Below are 21,248 nucleotides of genomic sequence, written 5' to 3'. Positions count from 1 at the left end.
TATTTAATGTTATGTCAATCACCCTGGTTACTTATTAGTTTTAGGTCAGGGTCTTGCTCTAAACTGCAGTCCTATGAACAAGAAAATCACCAGGAGCAGAGTCTCTTGAGTTAAGATCAACATTTTTTTTTAACAATATGAACGTTGGTTGCATTCTTCTCAATTGTTTAAACAAGTCCCAGTCTAATGTACAATCCTGAGATTTCTTAGAGTTTCCTATCTAGCGAAGTGCATCATTCAAACAGAACTGCTTAGGTTTTGCAGGCATTAATAACTATTTGCAAGCTTAAGACATGGGGATGGAGAGTCCAAAATAAAAATGAAATCAGTTGACAGGAACTGTAAATCAAATAATCTAATCCAGTAAAGGCACAGCAGAATTTGGGGGTCAAAAACAAAGTAACAGAAACAGATAAGCAATACAGGAAGCTACTGCAGGGATGCCAATAGCAGATTAGGTTTCAATGTTGTATGCCTCTGAGCACAGGCATCTCTGTTATTTAACATATTGTAGAACTTTATTTGTGTAGTTTTCCTATATCTAGTTTTCTAGATCTGGGTTGGTCGCTGAGATCAGAGGTTTAGTCTTCTGAGCTTTTGGATTTGTGCTTCAGCCCATCCTTCTCTCTAACAGAAGTAAACCTCTTATCCTGGTGACCAACTCAGATTGATCCTGCAACATTATCCTAGGACATGTATATTAACCTTCATTCATGACAGATTCTATTATTTAGGGGAGGATGGCAAACAGAATCTAGCAGTTTTCTTCATTAACTCCTTTGTCTCCCGAACTGCTGTTTGACTCAGTCTTGGTCCAGAAGCTGTTACTCCACTGGTTTCTTTTGATTTTGCTTTAGCAGTTTCTCCTTCACTTATTCCTCTAAGGCAGGTGCTTAAATCTGGACAGTGGGGCCGACCTGGAAAAAGTAAAGGATCAGTCCGCGGTGCCTCTGCTACCAAAAATGGGGCATGGGGGGCCATGCATGCACCCCTGTCCTGTTCTGGGCCTGGACGGCCTCCTGCAGCACTCTGGCAGCCAAAACGGAGTGCATGGACTCCCCAGGCCCCGTTTTGGCTGCCAGAGTGCTGCAGGAGGCTGTTCTTGACTCAGGCTTGCAGGGTTCTAATACTTTAGCCTATGTCAGTAATTTGTAGTTCTAGTCTTCCTATGGAGTCAGTACCTTGATCTAGTCTTTCTCTCATAGGGTGATTAAGTATGTATTTGACAAAATCACAGAAATGTATACTTCTCTATTTTTATGTGTATAAAATCATGCGGAGGTGCAGTCCCATGTTACACCCACCCAGTCATGCCCACCATGATTATACCACCCAGGCCACATCTCACACACACCCTCCCCCAAGCCTTCCGAGGTCAAACACAACCCTGATGCGGCCCTCAATGAAATCAAGTTAGACACTCCTGCTCTAAGGGCTTGTCAGAAGGAAGATAACATAGGTTAGTGATCTCATACTCCTGCGGAGCTGATTTTTTTAATATGCCACTTTTCTTCCATGATGGAATTTGAAGTGGTAGATTTATTGTTAGTCTCTCATTTAATATTGACTAAATGTGGATGAAATCTGCCTTTCAACCATTCCTAATTCAACATTAGCAGCAGACCGAAGGCTTGAATAAATGATAGTTTCTCTTAGTTTTTCCCTTTCTTTGTCTATTTATATGGATATGAAACTCATAGCAAATCTTATAATTATTATTATAAGAGTTATGCAGACCTTAAAATGTTCCTTTCCAAATGGTCTGAGAAATGTAGTTCAAGTTGCATTTTCATATATAGTATAATTCAATATGATTTTCTTTTGAATTTGAATGGGCATTGTCATTTTAACAACAACCAAAAAATCTTGGCATGCTTAATTTCTGCAAATAGAGCAGCTTCTCAAGTATAAGCAACAGGAATATGTTCATCATAGTATTCTGTATGTGTGTAAAATGTCAGTATGCAAAAAATGTAAACCTTCCAGCTGCCACAGTATATGATTGTTGCCAGCAGTCAACAGGATGTAAGACAGCTGAGTTATTTTACCAAATGTAGAAGAAACTGCGATATATGGCTTTTAATAGCCACATGTGTCCTACTTCCTTATTACTGCAGTTCTATAGATGTCAGATTCTATTAATTCCAATAAGCTTTGTGTGATTTAGCATTAAATCTTTTTTCCTTGTTTCACTTTTGCTTTCATAGAGATCCCTGTCATAGCTTCATATCCTTTTGTTCCCTAACCTAATTTCTTTCACCCCAAGAGAAAAAGATGATGCTTTTCCAAGAGATTGATGTTTTCTAAGGCCAAGTGTTAGTTGCTTGAATCTTGATAGTAATGATGGTTGTTGCTTCTCTCTAGCTCTAGTACACTTTTTGAATGCTTTTTTATTATTGTTGATAGCGATGGTACTAAATATCATCAGTATTCCAGTTAACTTGGGGCATGATGAACCGAGGTGGCGCAGTGGTTAAATGCAGCACTGCAGGCTACTTCAGCTGACTGCAGTTCTGCAGTTCAGCTGTTCAAATCTCACCAGCTGAGCCTTCCATCCTTCCGAGGTGGGTAAAATGAGGACCTGGATTGTTGGGGGCGATATGCTGACTCTGTAAACTGCTTAGAAAGGGCTGAAAGCCCTATGAAGCGGTATATAAGTCTAACTGCTATTGCTAACTGTAGGAATGTGATGATTTTTTCTGAAGTGCCTCTGAAGAGCAAGTTTAAATTTGGCCTTGTGTTCACTTGCACTTCTACTTTGTTTTGAAAGGGTATAATAACAGGATCTTGAAACCTGACAGCATCTCTCCCCCTCTTACACTGAAGAGAAATAAATTAGTGCAATCATGGATTTTTCTTTGCCCCTTCCTCTGTGGCTGGGTTAAGTTGATGTTTACATAATGGTTTGTGAATTTCTTTCTCAAGGTCATCTCCTCTATACCCAAACAGCTAAGATATAACATATAACATGCTGTCTTCTATGAGGCACCACGAAATATGGCAACCTAAATTTATTCTAACAAACATTCTCTATTTTGGCCTGTTATGAAACAAGTGAATTGTGCTATTCTAAAGTTAATTGAAGGTCAAGATAAGATACAAAGGTTTCTCTGCAGTTAAAAAAGATCCAGTATGTCTTCTGAAAGTGAACTGGTGGTAAGAGCAGGATCAGGTTTTGACAGATGACTAAAATCATAGGTTTATCCATCTTCAGGAACCTGATCTGCAAGAAGGATGGGGGCTTTCTACTCCTGCTTTGATTGATATGCTGGTATGGAGTGATGGAGGCTGCAGACCTCAACATTATGGCTTTGTGGATTAAGTAAGAAAACTTTCCAGAAAAGTAGAAGATATTCTCCCAATCTGGTTTTCTGGAAATTTAATGCCCCACATGGCCTGCTGGCACACACTGATCAAAGTGGTTCTGAGAGGAAAAACTATGAGAGCCCTTGAACAACCTGCACATAAAGAGGACTAATTTGTTATTTCAGCCAAAACAGGTCTCTCTATGATCTGATGTAATGTTTGAGGATCTAGCAAAAGAAAATATGATTTCAAACATTCAGGATCATCTGTTCAAGATCCACCCTTATTGTGCTGGCATGCTGGCACTTCCCCTGCAATTTCTAAATGTCAGAAGTTAGCAAAGAGAGTATTTCCAGCCATGCTTTTGTGGAAAACAGCCTCACATTATTTTTGAGTAAGGAACATATAGCTCAGTCTGGAATGCCATACATCTTTCATGAACCAGAATAATAATTGAGGTATGATATCAAATGTACCTTATTGACAATGTGTTGTTGTACCTTAGAGAAATAAAGATTGATCATACACTAAAATTTTGTCATCCATAGACAATTAATGGTAATAGGCAACTATTACCTTACTTTTATTTTTCTCCACAACTATCAAAAAGAAAAAAAAGAGGACAGTCCAGGTTTAATACTTGACTATTCAACACAGAATTAGAAGAATTATAGATAGCCACTGCCAAACCAGAATATAGCATTCTGGACCAAATAGGCAACAGATCTACAGCAGAATAAAATGCTTGTGTTCTTCATATCTATATTCAAAACTACAAGGACTGGAGCCTTAGTTTTATGTTACCTTAGTTGATGGGTTATAAATTTTCCAGTGGAAAATTTCCATGAAAAAGCTTCCCTGTTCTGCCCTTTTGGCATTGGCTCAGCAAAGCTTATGTCAAACGCTTCTTTCACATCAGTTCATTTACTGGCCTCAGCTATAGGGATCAAGAAAGGCTGCACTTGTCATGTACACAGTTAGCAAAACATCCTCTGTTCACAATGTTAGATGTGTAAATGTGTTTGTTAAGTGTATAGAGATTGTAGGCCTGATAAACACAGTTTGATGTCTGTAGCCAGACAGTTGGAGTTCTGAGCAGCAGGAGGGCCAGTGGTGATGAGTGTGAAGTTCAATCTCCTCAGAGGTCCTATTTACTATTTTCCAGAGTGAACTAGAAAGGAGGAAGGAGAAAATGAGGTATTTGTGGCTTGGGAGTTCCTCTTTCAACATAGATTAAAATTGAATCTATTAAGATGTATACGTATGTGGTGTTTTTTTGTATACATCTGCACATGTGTCTTCCTACCTTGAAAATCTTCAAAATGCCAGATGTCAAGTTTTGCAGAGATCACTGGTAGATAAAACAATGTGGTTTGGCAGCAGTTTCTGTCTATCACTGGAAGTACTGCAGTTTGAACATAAGGAGCATTTTTCACACCTTTTTAAATAAGATGTTTGGACTAAATAGTTGCTATGAAAGTAAACAACAGTATGGGTAAAAATAACTTTCCATTGTATTTTTCATGCATACATTTTAAAGATTTATTCAAAAAAAAAAATAACCTTATAGAAAATGCTGTTAAACTTTGCTAAAATATATGTGATAAAATATAGTAAATATTGGATCAAAACAAAGTATTATCGATATATATATATATAAATGGTTTACAATCATTTCTACACAGGTTAATTCAGAGATATATTTACTTAATTTTCTTTGTAGCATTTAATGAAGAGGTGTTAAAATATATATCAATTTGCATGCAAATAGAAAAATAATACTATATGTACTTTGGTCAATCTGTGTCTATTGTGAGAGCATGCTACACCTATGGGCTTTCTATTGTGAGCTATTTTTTTAGCTGATAACATAGCTTATAGCAATAGCAATAGCAATAGCAGTAGACTTATATACCGCTTCATAGGCCTTTCAGCCCTCTCTAAGCGGTTTACAGAGAGTCAGCATATTGCCCCCAACAATCTGGGTCCTCATTTTACCCACCTCGGAAGGATGGAAGGCTGAGTCAACCCTGAGCCAGTGAGATTTGAACCGCTGAACTGCTGATCTAGCAGTAGCCTGCAGTGCTGCATTTAACCACTGCGCCACCTTGGCTCCTAGAAGAGGTAAACATCTTTTCAGAAACTTTCTCACACAAAAAAGGGAAACTGATGTACTGGCAAGGAAGAACAAAGAACTGATCGTGGCATCCATCGGAACAAGTCAAAATAAACAAGATAGTATTCACAATGTCACATTTGTGTACATGAATGCAATATTGATGCACATACAAAAACGAAGGGACTTTTATTGCAAGGTCATGATTTTCATGTTTTCTCTTTTGAACTACCCTTCCCTTGATGCTACTAGTTAATATACTTGAAGAGAGAGATTGAGGGAAGATGGAAAAGAGAAGGATTGTTTATGAACCAAAATGCATTCTAGGCATTTGGTATTGGCTGCTGAAGATTTGTTGGTTCTGGGGGAGATGAAATAAGACTCTTGAAATGGACTGTGATGGGTTCAAAAACCATAAAACAAGGAATATGAGTAATGAGAGTCATGTCTTCCTGCAGTGCAGGGGTGGGTTGCTGTCGACATTATTGCTAGGTTGGCGCACATTTTTTTTCACGTGCGTGCACATTTGCACCTAAAAAGGTCTGCGCATGTACACAACGTTAGAAAAGGGGAAAAATACATTTCTAGTATGAAGATTGTTCTGCGCATGCACAGAATCTAAAATCAAGATGGCAGCGCCAGAGATAGAACTGGTTCGGGGATCTGGCAGGCCAAGTTACTACCTACTCAGCCAAACCGGTAGGAACCCACCTCTACTGCAGTGCCCTTCTACCTCTCACCCCATAATCCCATCCCACTGCAGTACTTGGGTCTCTTCACCACATGTTTGTCATACACCATAGTTATTTTCTGAAACTCTCTGGACTTCTGGAAGGAGGACAGACCATGTGTCTCTTGGCCATGCAGCAGTGATCCAAATGCAGCCATCATTTTGTCCTGCCTGTTGTGGCAGTTTGTTCCCAGACCATGCAGCAGTGACCCCAGTAGCCTATTTTGTACGCAGAACAAAATGCATAGCCACTTTTGCAATCCTGCAGCTATGACAAAAAAAAAAAGTAATTCTAGGGCTCTGGGAGCCCTTGGAGCTCTTCAAAAGGTAAGAGAAATGTTTGGCCTGGTGGGGTGTGAATCAGGCCTAAGGTCTGGTGGGAGTTGTAAAAGGTCTATTGGGTTCCAAAGCATGAGAAGTGGAGTGGAGTGTTTTGGAAGTGGAAAAGTCATTGTGAGTCACGGCAGGTAGACTTGGGCCTGTACTAAGCCTCTCCCACTCAGAAGGCAGCCCACACTCCACTTAACAACCTGCACATTTGTTATTTTTCATTGGGGAGAGAAGGAGTAGAGTTATTCGATGATATATTTCATCTAATGACTGCTATAGCATGTAATTGCAATGGGTAGGCACTATTGCAGTCATGTCTTAGACTACTTGTATGCTAATGGAGTTTAGGAATATTACTTTAGAAGTGATGCATTCAGCAAAGGCTGCTGTTCCAGTACCTGTGCATTGTGGCTTTTGCTTATTTGTGTTTTCCAAGAAGTATTTGACAGGCAAAAATCAAGACTGCTTATTCATATATACTTCAACATATAAAAGGTTAAGCTGGATTGATGACCATATATATCATCTCAGATTCTAAAGTTATTTCAATTCTACAGCTGCCAATTTTGATCCAGAGATTGGTGGAAAAATTGCTTTTCAGATGCACTTTCTCTAGTCTTATACAAATGTGGATTGTATTATTTCATTTATTACTGGTTTTATTTTAAAGCCTGTATTATTGAGGAAAAACAGGGAAAATGCTAATACATGTTGCTTTTCTTTAAACTGGCTTGGCCATATCACAAATTACATAGCTTTTTAGATATTCCTAATGAGCCATACTATTGCTGAGAATAGGCTAATAACACCAAAATCAGAGTAAGATTGAATTCTTTTTATCTGCTACAAGGGTAGAAAATGGGCAGCTCAACATTCTCTAGTTTTTTTGACACTCAAAGTGTGATCAGAGATTACTTACCAACTGCAAGAGAATGGGGAATGAGTTCATTAAAATTGTGCTCCCTTTCACACATAAAAGAAAATGTCTTTCAGTATGACTTGTAAATCCGTTTACACTCTTTCCCCCTTTGTACGTATGCTTTCTTTTAAAAAAATATTGAGATCTTAACTAACCTCTTTTGAGGTTTAAAAATGGCTACTATTATATATTTCCTTATATATGGTGCTAGAAATGTTAAGGTTTTTATTACATCTAAAGTTATGTATGAAATTACATGCACATATGCTTTCTTTTTCATGTCCTTTAAGGATTACTTTTAAGAAAGAATTAGTTAGCCTTAAGTGTAAGAGAAAAAGAACCAACATGGGGCCAGTGAAAAACAGAGAGTGTAAAAAACACTTGCTGTGGTTTTAAAAATAATAACAAAATAATACAGAACAATGAAAACAGATGCTATGGCCAGATATATATTTCCATGATGCATCTAGCCATGCACAAAATATTTTATTTTGTTTTATTTTTAATGTTTTCCCCTTTTTTAGAAGGGAATGGGAGATTAAAGGTTTTGGGTTTTTTTTTCTTCTCATTTTTATAATCCAGATTTTTATGTGTGTATTAGTATTGGGCTTTTTATTTCTTTTAACATATAGTTTTTTTGTAAAATAGTTTTTTTTTAAGTATACACTGTTGTATACAGTAGTAATATATGTGTCATTGTATAGTTATTTAATTTATACATTGAGTTAAATACATTTCTTTAAAATCAATGATTTTAAAGAAATGTTGATTGTACTGTTTTATAGCTTGATAAAATATATTCAAAAAGTGCAATAGATTTTTTAAAAGATGGATTATGCATATACCCATTTAGTCATGGAGTTTTATAAGAAATCCAAATAATGTGCTCTACATTGTAACTCTGCTTCTAACAACATCTGTATTTTTTTCCTTAGTAGGAAAGAATTCTGATGAAATACTTGGTCCACTCAGTGATATGAGCTACCAGGAGCAAAAAGGAAGATTAAATCTAAATAATCATAATAACAATAAATTGTAGTAGGATCACAGAAATAATAATCTGTGAGCCCGCTAGGAATGTCTATAGAGAAAGACACCTATGATAGCAAACAGCAAAATGATACAGCTTCTGCAAAAACCAAACATAGACAGTTGTATTGCACCAAAGCTTGAGTGCCTAGGTGCCAACAATATTTAGTCCTGCCCTGGGTCAGGAGGGAAGGGAATGACACCTCCTACAAATTACTCCCTTCCCAGCAGCTCTTGGCCATTAAAAACCTGGCAACAAAACAGAGATTTTTTTGGCAGCAAGACACTACAAAGCTGTAACAACAAAGGGAGTGAATTTCTCCTTTGATTGTGCTAACTGCCAAAGCATCCACTGTACTTAAGGTCAAGAGGTGGACTCCATGTTTTGAAGCCTGCTGACTGGTTTTCTAACAGTTGAAATCCAACCCAACCTATAGAGCGTTCCCTGTAGGAAATGGTTAATTGTTACATTGAGATGGGTCAATTCTCAGCAAATCTATTATTCTTCATCAACCTTTCTATAAATTGGGATTGTACCCATTTTTCTCCTACTCTAGATAAGGCTTATGTCTTGTGTTACATTACTGTTTGAAGCCAAACAATCCTTTACCTGTTGTGTGTGTGGACAATAATTCTGCTTGAGTTAGACCCCAATGTGTAAAGCATTACTTAGTGCTTGTTTGCATACTTGCTAATGAAAAATAACAAATTGGTGATGCTCAAATGCCTATGGGTAACGCAAAGAACAAAGCAAATTGCACTCATTTTGTTTGTTTGCTGTTGCTGCTGGGATGTAAATGACCTGGACTCATTATTGCCCTAATGTTGTTTAACACACCATGGAATGCTCTGAAAGTCAGAAGCAGGATTCCCCCTCCCCTGTGTGTTCTTGGCCCATCTGGTGTAAATGAAGAGCTTCTCGCTATATTTTAACTGTCACCGTGCTGTGTTTGTACAATCCAAAGCAGAATTGCCCCTGCTAGTTGAGCTGAGATTTTTGTATTGCTTGAATACTCTTTTGTCTGGAAGGAGGTAATTGTTCTCTTTCAGCTATTATGCAGGAGGCCATTCATCCAGGGAATCTCCAACAAAACTAAATGAATTATTCCTGTTGATCTGATTCATCAGCCACATGGAAGGTTTTGGAGCATGGAAAGAAATGTGTTTCTCCTGTTTAAACAAGATTATTTATCCCTTCAGCAAGAACTGAAAAATCATCTTTCATTCCTTTTCTTTTGGGATATCAATTTCTTTCCCAGTTTTGCTGAATTTGCAAAAACAATCTAATCCATTAATAAACTGTCATTATGAAATAGACTCAATTTTGACATTTAATTCTAATTGTTTAATTTCTCTCTGTTAGGGGGTTCATGTACAGACAGATTACATCCCCTTGTTGAACTCTCTTGCGGTATATGGATGGCAGCTGACCTGTGTGATTCCTACTTCAATTGTAAAGACAAAGAGGTATGGTCAAGAGACAGTTTTTCCTTAAGTCTAAGAGTCAGTCATAAAAATTGTCATTGATCTTAACAATAGGGATCTTCTTTTGGAGCTTTTGAACAGTCTACAGTCACAGAAGCTGCCTATATAACAATAGAGGTTGAAGTGTTCAGCCTTTTCTCTTTTTGTGCCGATAATCTTGTGGTGCAAGTAGAAAGCAGTCTTTGGCAAGCACAGGGGAGACTATGCAAGCTGCAGATGCAAGTCCTATCAATTATCTGAAACATTATCTATTGTTTAATTTTCTTTTCCTGATGAAAGAATGGATGAGGGCATTCCTCCTTGCTGGCTCATATCCCAGATTGTCTTTCATGTAGGAGTGATATTCACCTGCACAACATCTCACACTTTCTCAAAGTGTCTTTAATCTCCAGACATGGGGATCTTTTTGGAGGCGGCTGTGGAAAGCTACAGGGGAAAGCAGGAAAATTTCATTCCATGAATATAAATTATTGTCATAGAATTCAAAGATACAAAAGCTGCATCGCTTCCAGACCATTTGCTGCTACTATCCCTTGTATGTCTGCCATTTATCTTTGTTCCTTTACAGAAGTCTTCATCTTTAAACATCATTAGCACTAGATTTAGTGTGCCAGGGTATTAAACCACATCTTGAAGCCAAAAACAATCACAATTCCTTTGCCTCTCTAAAAACTACTTAATTTTTATTTGTGTCCTTAAAATGGTAGCCAAGATATAATGTAGGATTAGCCCTCCTTAGTAAGCCTTGAATTGCTATCCCCAATACTTTATCCCAGTTGTATTGATCATGGATGTTAGATCCTGCAATCTGAAACATCTGGAAGGGAGCAAAGCTGGGACTGCTTTAGATTGCACCTGTCAATACAGTGCATATACTTAATTCCCATCCTCACCACCTTAAAGATAGTGCTCAAGCACCACATATAGAGTTGTTCTAGAAAATGGCTAGACAATGGTAGCTTGGCTTATCAATTTATTTATCAACATGAATTTTTGCTGATTTCATTCATTTTTACACTGTTTTCTGTTACTTCATCTGTAGTAGTGTTGCTTTTATTAACCACTCTGATAGAGGGGAGCAAATTACATTAGGATTGAAGCACACGTAATTGTATTTATTTAGATGTTAGGATTGCAGTACCCATAAAGGGATCCTATTTCCTTTCTGCTGCCAGGAAAATAATGCACTGACATATAGGCTAGCAACTAGCAACTAGGGCTCTGGAGGACTAAAAACGGCCCTACAAGCAAACTGAAAGTCTGTTCCCGAACTTCCAGTTTGTCTGTAGGGTGGTTTTTTTACGCTCCAGAGGCTTCAGGGAAGCTTCTGAAGCCTCTGCAGGGCCTCCGGGGGGGCGCGGGGAGGCTATTTTCGCCCTCCCCAGGCTCCTATAAAGCTTCTGGAGCCTGGGGATGGCGACAAATGTCTTTAAAAAAAGACTGAACTCAGCTGGCCAGCGCCCACATGCGTGCTGGCCAGCTGACAAATGGCTCCGCGTGCCACCTGTGGCACGTGTGCCATAGGTTCGCCATCTCGGACCTAGGCTATAAACCAGACTGAGAAATTGAAAATATGTCTTGGAAGAAGGCACTGATATAAAATACTTCTGTAACAGAACCAAAAACAAAACAAAACACCTGTCTATACATGTCTATTAGTCATCAGAGATTGATCTTGATTGAAAGAAGACTTTGTTTTAATAAGATTCGTGTAGTGTAATGGAAAAAAAAAGATGTTTGGAGGTACCCTACTGTTGACCCAGTTTAACTTTGACCTCATGCCTCTTCCAGGTTAGGGTTATAGTTAGTGCTACAAAGACTAAAGTAGGATTGGGAGACTAGTTTCAAATCTGCATCAACGATGGAAGCTCACTGGGTGGCTTTGATATATGTTAGAGAATTTCTCAGCCCTATCCACCTCATATTTTCAGGGAAAATGGGAGGAAGGAGCATTTGTACTCTGCCTTGAGCTTCTGGGAGGTACAAATCTGACAAATAAATTATATTTCAGACAATTACATGTATTCTGTGTGTATCAGTCCACTGCCCATACCTCTTTATTAATGGGATGTGGGCAACAGTATGTTAAAATGTGAAAGAGCCTGTAATTAGAAAAATCTATCATTAAAGAAATGAAAAATATTGTATTAGATTCAAATATGTTTTTGTTTTCTCCTTTTAGGCAAAAACAACAAACTCCAATTAGCCCTTAAACTTAAACTAATTTATTATGGCACACATTTTTTGGTTCTTAAAGTGTTGTCTTGTGTTTTATGTAGTATTACTTTTAAGCCTTCTCTAATGTATGAAGATCCTAGTTTTGTTTTGTGAACCAAAGAGTGTTTGAGGAGATCTTTAACTTAGAAAATTTGGACTGAATACAGTCAAATTATGTCTCCAACATGCAATAAATTGCGATATATATTCTTTTTTTAACCAATTCTTTTCTTGGAATAAAGGGGATATTGTATCTGCGACTATATTTTTGGAGGGGGCTGGAAGTTGGATTGTGCTACCTCAGGCCTTACTATTGAGACTTTCGTTAAAGAAACAGTGAATTAAGATACAATCTGTACAGTCTGAGTTTTGTCAGAAAGTGAATACAACAGGTGTTTTCTTTCCTTACATTCACAACAGCATGAGGATACCTACTGTAAGGACTACACATTTTAAGAAATGTTTATTGATTAAATGTATATTTTTCAGTTCAAAAACATTTTAATAGCTAAAAAAAATTATGTGGTGCCCACTTAAGGTCCTCTTAACCTTCTGTCAAGTCTTCTGCCCAAAGATGGTCTACTTCAAACTATATTACGATGAAAGAAAGTTCAGAAGAAGCTTATAGACAATTAACTAGTACCAATCCCAGTGGCTTAGCCTGGTGAAGGACAGTGTGTGTATGTTTTAAAGCTAATTTTAGTGGATGGGTCCTAATTTTAAAGGGCAATATTGAGGTATGGAAAACATTTTCAGGCTAGTGTTTTTAATTTTTATTTTGTAGAGATGGAAGACTAGCTACAAAGCAGATTGTCTTTCTTCAGAGACCCTTCCTGCCCCAGAAAAACAAGAGGAAGCAATCTAAGGTATATAGCCTTACACTGTTTGGTGTATTTGTCTTGGCAAAGCTTGCATATTTTAATTGAATTTAATGTAGTAACTTATATTTTAATAAGCAAAGCAACATGTCAGTTGCTTATTTAACTTTGCTGTTATTTCCAATTATGGCTCAGTTGTCAAAGCTAACAAACAAACAGCAACAAAATATATAGAAGATAAAAGAAGTAGAAGCAAGGACTAGGAACTTGTTGCTCAACAACTTTTAGATGGAGTGACACACCATTCCTGTTAATAAGTTTAGCCAGCTTGAGGATGCTACGAATTATAACTTAACAGTAGTTGGAATATGGCTTGCTTCCTTTCCATCTCTCCAATGAGTTATTACTCATTCAAAGCCAAGGTAGCACAGTGGTTAGAGTGCAGCACTGCAGGCTACTTCAGCTGGCTGCAGTTCGGCAGTTCGAATCTCACCAGGTTCAAGGTTGACTCAGCCCTCCATCCTTCCTAGGTCGGTAAAATGAGGACCCAGATTGTTGGGAGCAATATGCTGACTTTGTAAACTGCTTAGAGGGCTGTAAAGCACTATGAAGCGGTATATGAATCTAAGTGCAATTGCTATTGCTACTCTCGCTTCCTTTTGCCTTTACATATTTAAAGCCTGGGCTCTACTTTGGCTAATTAAAAGGAAAGACATGTCAAAGGTAATGTCACAAAGTAAGATGCTTCAGTTTATGATCTCTATTACCCAGGAAAATTTAAAAAAAAACACCCAAAATACCAAGTATTATTTGGTAGGGGTATGCCCAGATTCACAAGTAATAGTTTAAGGCTTCATTTTGAGGCTTTGGAATGGCACATTTAATTGCAAAGAGAGGTACATATTGTCTAACTAGATCTGGAATGAGCTTAATGGGAGACTTGTCCTCTTGTCAATTGTAAAAGAAATTTAAAAGCTTATTTAGTATTTTTGATTATGTCAAAATGTTACAGAATGTAGCACACTTTATAACATGAATAAGATTGCCAAATGTAATCAAAACTTTTTGAATCTATGCTTTTTCAAGATCTATTATTTAAAATTACTTTAATTTGACATAATTTGGTTAAATTTTGACTGACAATAACTTGATAACTCAGTATGGAAGAACTATTCTAATTTTAGTTTGGTTGTAGACTGGTTGTGTGAAGGGAAAGAACTGTCTTTTCTTGAATGCAGTGAAGCAGGCTTGCACTCAGGCACATAGAACATAAAAATCAGCATATTCAAATTATTATTTTTTCTGTCTTCTGACTTATCAATGTATAAAAAACAAAGAAAAATAAAAATAGGAAATTAAGGTAGGGAAAAAGAGAGGCGGGAAAGAAAATGTGAGGTACAAGAGAAGAAAGAAACAAGTGTTGACTTCCGACTCTTTTTAGCACAGTACAAGAGAATAACATTACCGGTGGTCCACCACTTATGGCCACAGTTGAGCCCAAAATTTGTCAAGTGAGAAATTTGTTAAGTGAGTTTTGCTGTATTTTATGACCTTTCTTGCCACAGTTGTTAAATGAAATGCTGCAACTGATAAGTTAGCAATCACATGACCTTGGGAAATAGCAACGGTGTTGCCAAGCATCTGAATTTTGATCACATGACCATGGGAATGCTGCAAATATCATAACTGAAAAATGGTCGTGTCACATTTTTCAGGGCTGTTGTAATTTTGAATGGTCACTAAAATTGAGGATTGCCTGTACCACCTCAACTTTTTTACTTTTACACATTAGTATATAATGTGTATTCTATAATCACCAAAACCAAAGTCAAAGTTTCATTTATTTTTCATCACAAGCACAAAATCCAGAAATGATATCCAAATAAAAAACATATTTAAATATATTTTCCTCTTTGAATAAAACAATCAATAACCATTTCTGCTTTATCTTCCTTGCTATGAAAACAATACGGTATGCATTTCTATTTGCACTTAATAATCTTTATAAACGATCACCATTTATATTAACAAAATTCATGTATTCTTTCAGATTATTTAACCTTAGAGGGGAAAATACTTTTTTCATCCATTTTAAAACACTAAAATTTGTTTTAAGAATATTTCTAAACATGAAAACATTCTAATACATCTTTTTAAAACTTCCTCTTAACATATATTTTAAAGTTCACTTTGAGACTAATAAAATTCCAACTAACCCCAATTAACTGATTAAATTTAGATCACTTCTTCCAAGTTACCATCATAGAATATTTTTTTCTTATATACATCCTTTTTAAAACTTTAAACTTTTCTTTAAGGTAATACATCTTTTTTTTTACTTTTTCTTAACATACTTACTTAAGCATTTAAGCATTATATATAAAAGAAAAAATGCATTTTCAAGATTAAGACTTTCTTTGAATTTTAAATATCAAATCAATAAAAATCCATCCTAATTCTAATTGATTCATTTAGTTTAAATCATTCCTTCCAGCTTGTCCTCAAGAAATATAATCTCTGGAATGTTTGTCAAGTAGTTATATGTTTCTCTTTTTCTCAAAAGTTTCTTAACCTTGTTAATGTCCATTAGGAAAATGCCCCAAACTTGTCCTTTTAAAAGTTGAAGATTTTCTTTCAATTCTGTTGGGAGGTTTATATTTAAAACATCATAATAAAAATTGGTGTCAGGTTTATATTCCAAAATTGCAATTGAGTCCTCTGCCTTGTCAGCTACTTGTGAAATTGTTTTGGTGGCTTAGTAACTTTCTACACATATTGTATCTCTGAAGTAGTTTGTGAAGTTTTTTTTAACATCCTTGGAGAATAGCTGATTTATGAACTGATGGATTTTATTTAAACATTTTTCAAATTTAGGAATCATAAAAATTGAAACATTTTAGCCACTCATAGCAAAGCAGACCAAGTTACAAATTACTAAAAATAATAAACTAGAACTACAACTTTGTGCCCTTATATTTCTCCATCAACACTTCCTTATTTTAGTTTAGCAATAGCAATAGCAATAGCAGTTAGACTTATATACCGCTTCATAGGGCTTTCAGCCCTCTCTAAGCGGTTTACAGAGTCAGCATATCGCCCCCACAGTCTGGGTCCTCATTTCACCCACCTCGGAAGGATGGAAGGCTGAGTCAACCTTGAGCCGGTGAGATTAGAACCGCTGAACTGCAGATAACAGTCAGCTGAAGTGGCCTGCAGTACTGCACCCTAACCACTGCACCACCTCGGCTCTTTGCCTTCAACAGTCTTCTTTGTTGTTCAACAATGAAAAAAATGCCCAAATGGCGTAGATCTACAAAAAGAAAAGCTCTTTTAGCTTAATAAAAATTAATAGTCCTTAAAAATGATTAAGAAATAAAAGGCACAACTTATTGTCCATTTGAAAAATAAATTCCAAAATGACTGCTTCTTCAACAACTGATTGCATCTCCGACCTCCAGCTTTCAGCATGCAGGCAGCTTCGAAGCACAGCTCCTGAAGCTGCTTGCAGACCTTTGCTGTATCGGAGGATCTTGAGGGATAATTCTAGGACTTTCCCTAACCCAGGAGAGTCATATAAACTAAAAGAATGCCAGTTCCTTCTGTTGGTAAGTTTGAAAAGCTACAATCCAGAGCAAAAAAACTTTCAAGTATCCTTTCCTGGGCATGTCATTAGTTGGCCATCTTTTCATCAGAAGTCAGCATATTCAAATTATATGTTTGATTCATTTCACAAAGAAATAATAATATGATTGCATTATTGGACACATGACATAGCAGAACTAAGCAACATTCGGTCATATGGCTAATTGAGAGGCATCAACTATACTGTGATACAAAGAGAAAGAAAGAAGGGTTTAGCGTACCAAGCCACTATGAGTAGTTTAAAGAAGTTGCATTCCATCCTTAACAGCAGTGATATCAAGTTGGTCTAGTTCTCCAGATCATTAGTACAGTCTGAATTAAGAGGGCAAAATCAGTTCCTGAAATCTAAATATTTTATTCACTGCTCCTTCCTTTTCCATCAGTCATGACCCCACACCCCATTACTTGATCCCTATATCTAAAAGTACCAGGTATAGGCCCCCAATTTTTGTATTTCTTTGCTGCCATTTAGTGGTCATGTGGATTTTTGCATCCAAGATTTGATAGCATTGCTAAGTCTATATTGTACTCTCCCCAGATTGTTCTGACTCTAATTTTACTCTGAACTGATTAATCATTTGTATGTCCTGGCCACAGTAGCATTAACCTTTTTCATAGTTAAATGTGAATGATTTATTTAAAGAAGAAAATCTAGAGACAAACTGTCTATATGTTCCTTTTGTATGGACAGAAATTTGAAAGAAAACTCTGAGTAAAATTGTGATGCTGCAAGGTGATCACTGAACACATGTCAGCATTTCTGTCAGAAAAAAGAAATAGGATGTGAAAGGGATCAAACTGAACAAGTTAGCTGCATGAGGAAAGTGTTCAGATGCATGATGTTGACCCAGTTTAGTTAACCTACTATAGTGATGAGGGGTGCGGAGGAATTCAGACTACTAGTCTCACCCTTAATTGTTTTAGAAGCTAGAAGTGTTCTTTAGGGAGCTTAATTAGCTAGAATTTATCAGTTAAGGAATTGTTGGAAAGCAATTCTATTAACTTGGTTGTGTTAAAATAAACAAACAAACAAGAAAGACACCAAACATACGCCTAGCCCCATTCATTGGAAAGGACTCTATAGTTGGATAAAAATGTCAAATCCAGTCTAAACTTCTGAACCACTATTACCACACAGTCAGCCAGATGTTCATACTGGATTTGGCATTTTTGTATCAAATCCTTCCCAAGTACCTGGGATAGGCAGATGTTTAACTGTATTAGAAATATTGCTACAAGATGTAAGCTATTCCAAGTAAAGCTGCCTTTTGCAATTAACTGATAGTGAATTTTGACAATGCCAGTGGTGTTCGTGGTGCTTCAGTAGTTTTGGGATTGCACCCAAGGCACCCAAGTTATTTATTGGTACTTTGCTTTCTTTTGTCAAGTCATTCTATGTCTATTTGATAATTATTATAGTCATTATAATAAAAATAATTAGTATCCTTATATCTAAAGGACTCCTACAATATCAGGAAATTTCTTAATTTATCACTCAAATAACCTAATTTTACAAAAAAAAAAAACCACCCTTTCGACTGCATTTATTCTTGGTTGTTACCATAATCATTCTTATGACTGTGGTTATGACTTGAATTATTAAGTTTTCACTAGTCTTAGACCATGCATCTAACTGTAGATTACTCCCATATAATACATTGAGGTTGAAAGAAATTGAAAGTAAAAAAATACATTGAAGTTGAAAAATAATAATTGAAGTTGAAAGATTATAGCATAAACCAGCCAGACAGCACTTGGATAGCACTTAAGAAATCTGCTCATTGACAAAATTTCCATCTGTCAATTACAAAAAGCCCCATGCTTGGATCTACAGATGTATTACACTGATACAGTATGACATTTGAGGTTCTTGGGAATAATTCAATGCAAATGAAGTCCAACACCAGCTAGAGAATTGACAGCTGTGATTTCATATTGTTGTGTATAATAATACATCCTACTGAATATTTTTTCCACTGCCATTTTTTTTATTTTGCACTTGCCATATGTAGTATTTTTCAAGAAATTGAGTACTTTATTGTTCAAACTGAACCACACAAGAAGATAAAATACACAAACATTCATCAGATGTTAGATACAATATCTAATGCATTTTTGTTTTTACTATTGGTTAAGTCTTTGCAAGGCTTCAGAATCAATCCTGAAATAGAACTTTAGAGCACAGAATCATGGAAAGATGCAGCTGCTGTAACAAGTTGCCAATTGGCTCTGTGTTTCTGCTTTTGCATATTCCGGAAGACTGTCGGAATCAAATTTGAAGCACTGTAAAGCCTTCCTTTTGCATAAGGCTTCCTGTTTTCATCTATTAAGAAAACATTCTAACTACAGTGAAATGTTTTAGTTTGTGAACTAATCACATTCTTTTAAGGAAAAGAATAATTTGTTGGAGCCACTTAATCACGATTAACCCATTTTAAAAATACAACTGATATAAGGCTGTTGACACTGGGAAATTCCTTTTTTTTCCTTGAGAAGCTTAAAGATATTTCTGTAGAACAGTATCTAATACTCAAAGTAGTGTCCCTTTTTTTCAAAATCACTTCTATTTAAAAAGCAAGAACCAGAGATTATGTTGCCTAACATAGCTTTTTAAAATCAAATTAATGTTAAACTGGCAGTTGAAGATTTCTTCTGATGCCTGCTCTTCTTCTTTTTCAAGCATAACCTGTATTATATCTGTTTTCAGTTTCATTGGAGATTCTCTAAGCAAGACCAACACCAGAAGCAAGAGAAGAAATCTCTGAAGAAAAAGCTAAGTACCGGAGCCCAACAGCAGCAGACAGAAGAAACACAGGAGTCAGAAGCTACAAATAGAAGAAGTTCAGAAGCACAGTTCCCCACAAATGATTTACAATTGCCAGTAATTTCATATCAGCAGCTGGCTTGTGCTGAAGACAGGACTGTTGAGCACAAACCTATGCCTTCCTACAACAGTGAGATGTCTGCAGAAACAGGGAATGCAAGACAGAGTGGTGATGAAGACATAACTGGCTTCTGTTTGAGTCAGAAAGGCGCACATGAAAACTGTGAAAGCCAGATGTTTCAAGAGCACTACACCACAGCGGATGATGAGATGTTTGAGGCAGAAGCAGCAGAAACTGACTGGATCCCTGATGTATCAGCTGATTGAGAGGGGCAAATATTTGCCAGAGTAAAGAACTTATTTTGATTAACATAATTAAACATTACAGTAGATTTGGTTTGATAACGTTGAATTTTTATAGGTACATAGAAGAAATGTTAGCACTGCTGTATCTTCACGTTACAGTAGATGCAACCTTATTCAGCCTTTTTTGCTAATCATGGAATTCCATGGATAAATTGCTTTTGAACCAAACAAGAACACTTTATGCTTAATATAATATTTTTAAATAAAGTGTTGTTGATATACACCACTTTATTATTCTCTTCCAGAGAATGGAATTTAGGAGTTTAGAAGCTTTAAAGAATTGGTGAGAATTAGATTTTAAGTGCATCCATTTGTATTGTCTTTGGATTAAATAATCTTTTTCAGAATTTTAAAGCAATAATGGGGATTCATATTTTATTTGAAAAGCCACTAATTATGGAGAGGCAGAGCACACAATGGTTTTTAATATACTTGTCCAATGTATCTGTTTACTATTTAATCACTTAATAATCCAGACTATAAAACAATATGTCTATTTTTCAAAGAAGCACATTAAGTCGTATTAATTTTAAAAGGTTGTGTTCCTGTCATCTTCTTGTGTTGCAAAGAGAAGAAGTCTTGCTCAGAATTTCACAGAATAATTGGTACCAGAATGAAAGCCACTGTGGTCTTGAAATATATGGGTTAAGAAAAATAAATTTCCTACATAAGGATTCCACACAATGTGGCACTTTTCTCATATTTTGCAAATATTAGCCTTTACAATAAAATTTGTGTAATTTGAATTTGTAAATCTCTAACTATACTTGAATTTAATTGTACATATTTGTAGTTTCTCTTATTAATGATTCACTATTTGGTCACTGCTCAGATTTTGTAAAGTGTTTTGAAAATGCTGTCCTTATACAAATGGAAACTTAGAGACTTTTCCCAGCTGGCTGATTCATGTTTGATAGTTCCCATTAGTTTTTCTGTAAAGTATTTTGATTCAATAAAACATGGTCTCTAGGTACACATCATGCATACTTAACCTGTTTTTTTTAAAACTGTCAGCTTAATGTACAAGAAACAGCAATTTGCAGAACATTTTATAACAAATGTGGAGTACTTCAAATGGACACATAAAACATAATGGAGGAATATCTTAAAGCATTTGTTCAATGCACATACCAAGACATACTATCAGTTTAGTTCTCCATCCCCATCCACCCCCACCCCCACCCCAGCAACTGAAGAATGCTTATTCTGGCTACAGCGGCTTAGTTAAGTATTAAGAAATAATTCCATTTACTTCTAGCATTCAATAAACAAGAATTCCTGTCACCCCAAAGCAATCTATGCCCTAAGCTTTTGCTTATACAAGTAACGTGTAATCTATGTGCATTCTGGGAGAACATGACATCATAAACAATTTAGAAATATTTAAATCTGGATTTGCCTAGAGTGCAGAGCTTAAAACATACTACACAAGGAGTTTACATGATATGGTAAAAAAAGAAAAATCA

At 36.3% G+C, this 21,248-nt stretch overlaps 1 protein-coding gene across 1 annotated transcript in view; it reads left to right on the top strand.

Moving 5' to 3' along the window:
* The window catches only part of RFTN1 (raftlin, lipid raft linker 1), a 111,369-nt gene extending 90,610 nt beyond the window's left edge, over positions 1-20,759 (top strand). Inside the window, exons 8-10 of the mRNA XM_087712824.1 lie at positions 9,794-9,897; positions 12,917-12,998; positions 19,300-20,759. Coding sequence (XP_087568950.1) covers positions 9,794-9,897; positions 12,917-12,998; positions 19,300-19,743 — 630 coding nt within the window. The 3' untranslated portion in view covers positions 19,744-20,759. The remainder of the gene's footprint in view (positions 1-9,793; positions 9,898-12,916; positions 12,999-19,299) is intronic.
* Positions 20,760-21,248: the final 489 nt, after the last annotated feature.

Source organism: Thamnophis sirtalis, unplaced genomic scaffold (assembly GCF_051295495.1).
Source record: "Thamnophis sirtalis isolate CommonGarterSnake01/CBP01778 unplaced genomic scaffold, rThaSir2_p1.2 scaffold_4, whole genome shotgun sequence".
Lineage (NCBI taxonomy): Eukaryota > Metazoa > Chordata > Lepidosauria > Squamata > Natricidae > Thamnophis > Thamnophis sirtalis.
The sequence above is the reverse complement of the archived record's forward strand: the minus strand, read 5'-3'. Positions and strand labels throughout refer to the sequence as shown.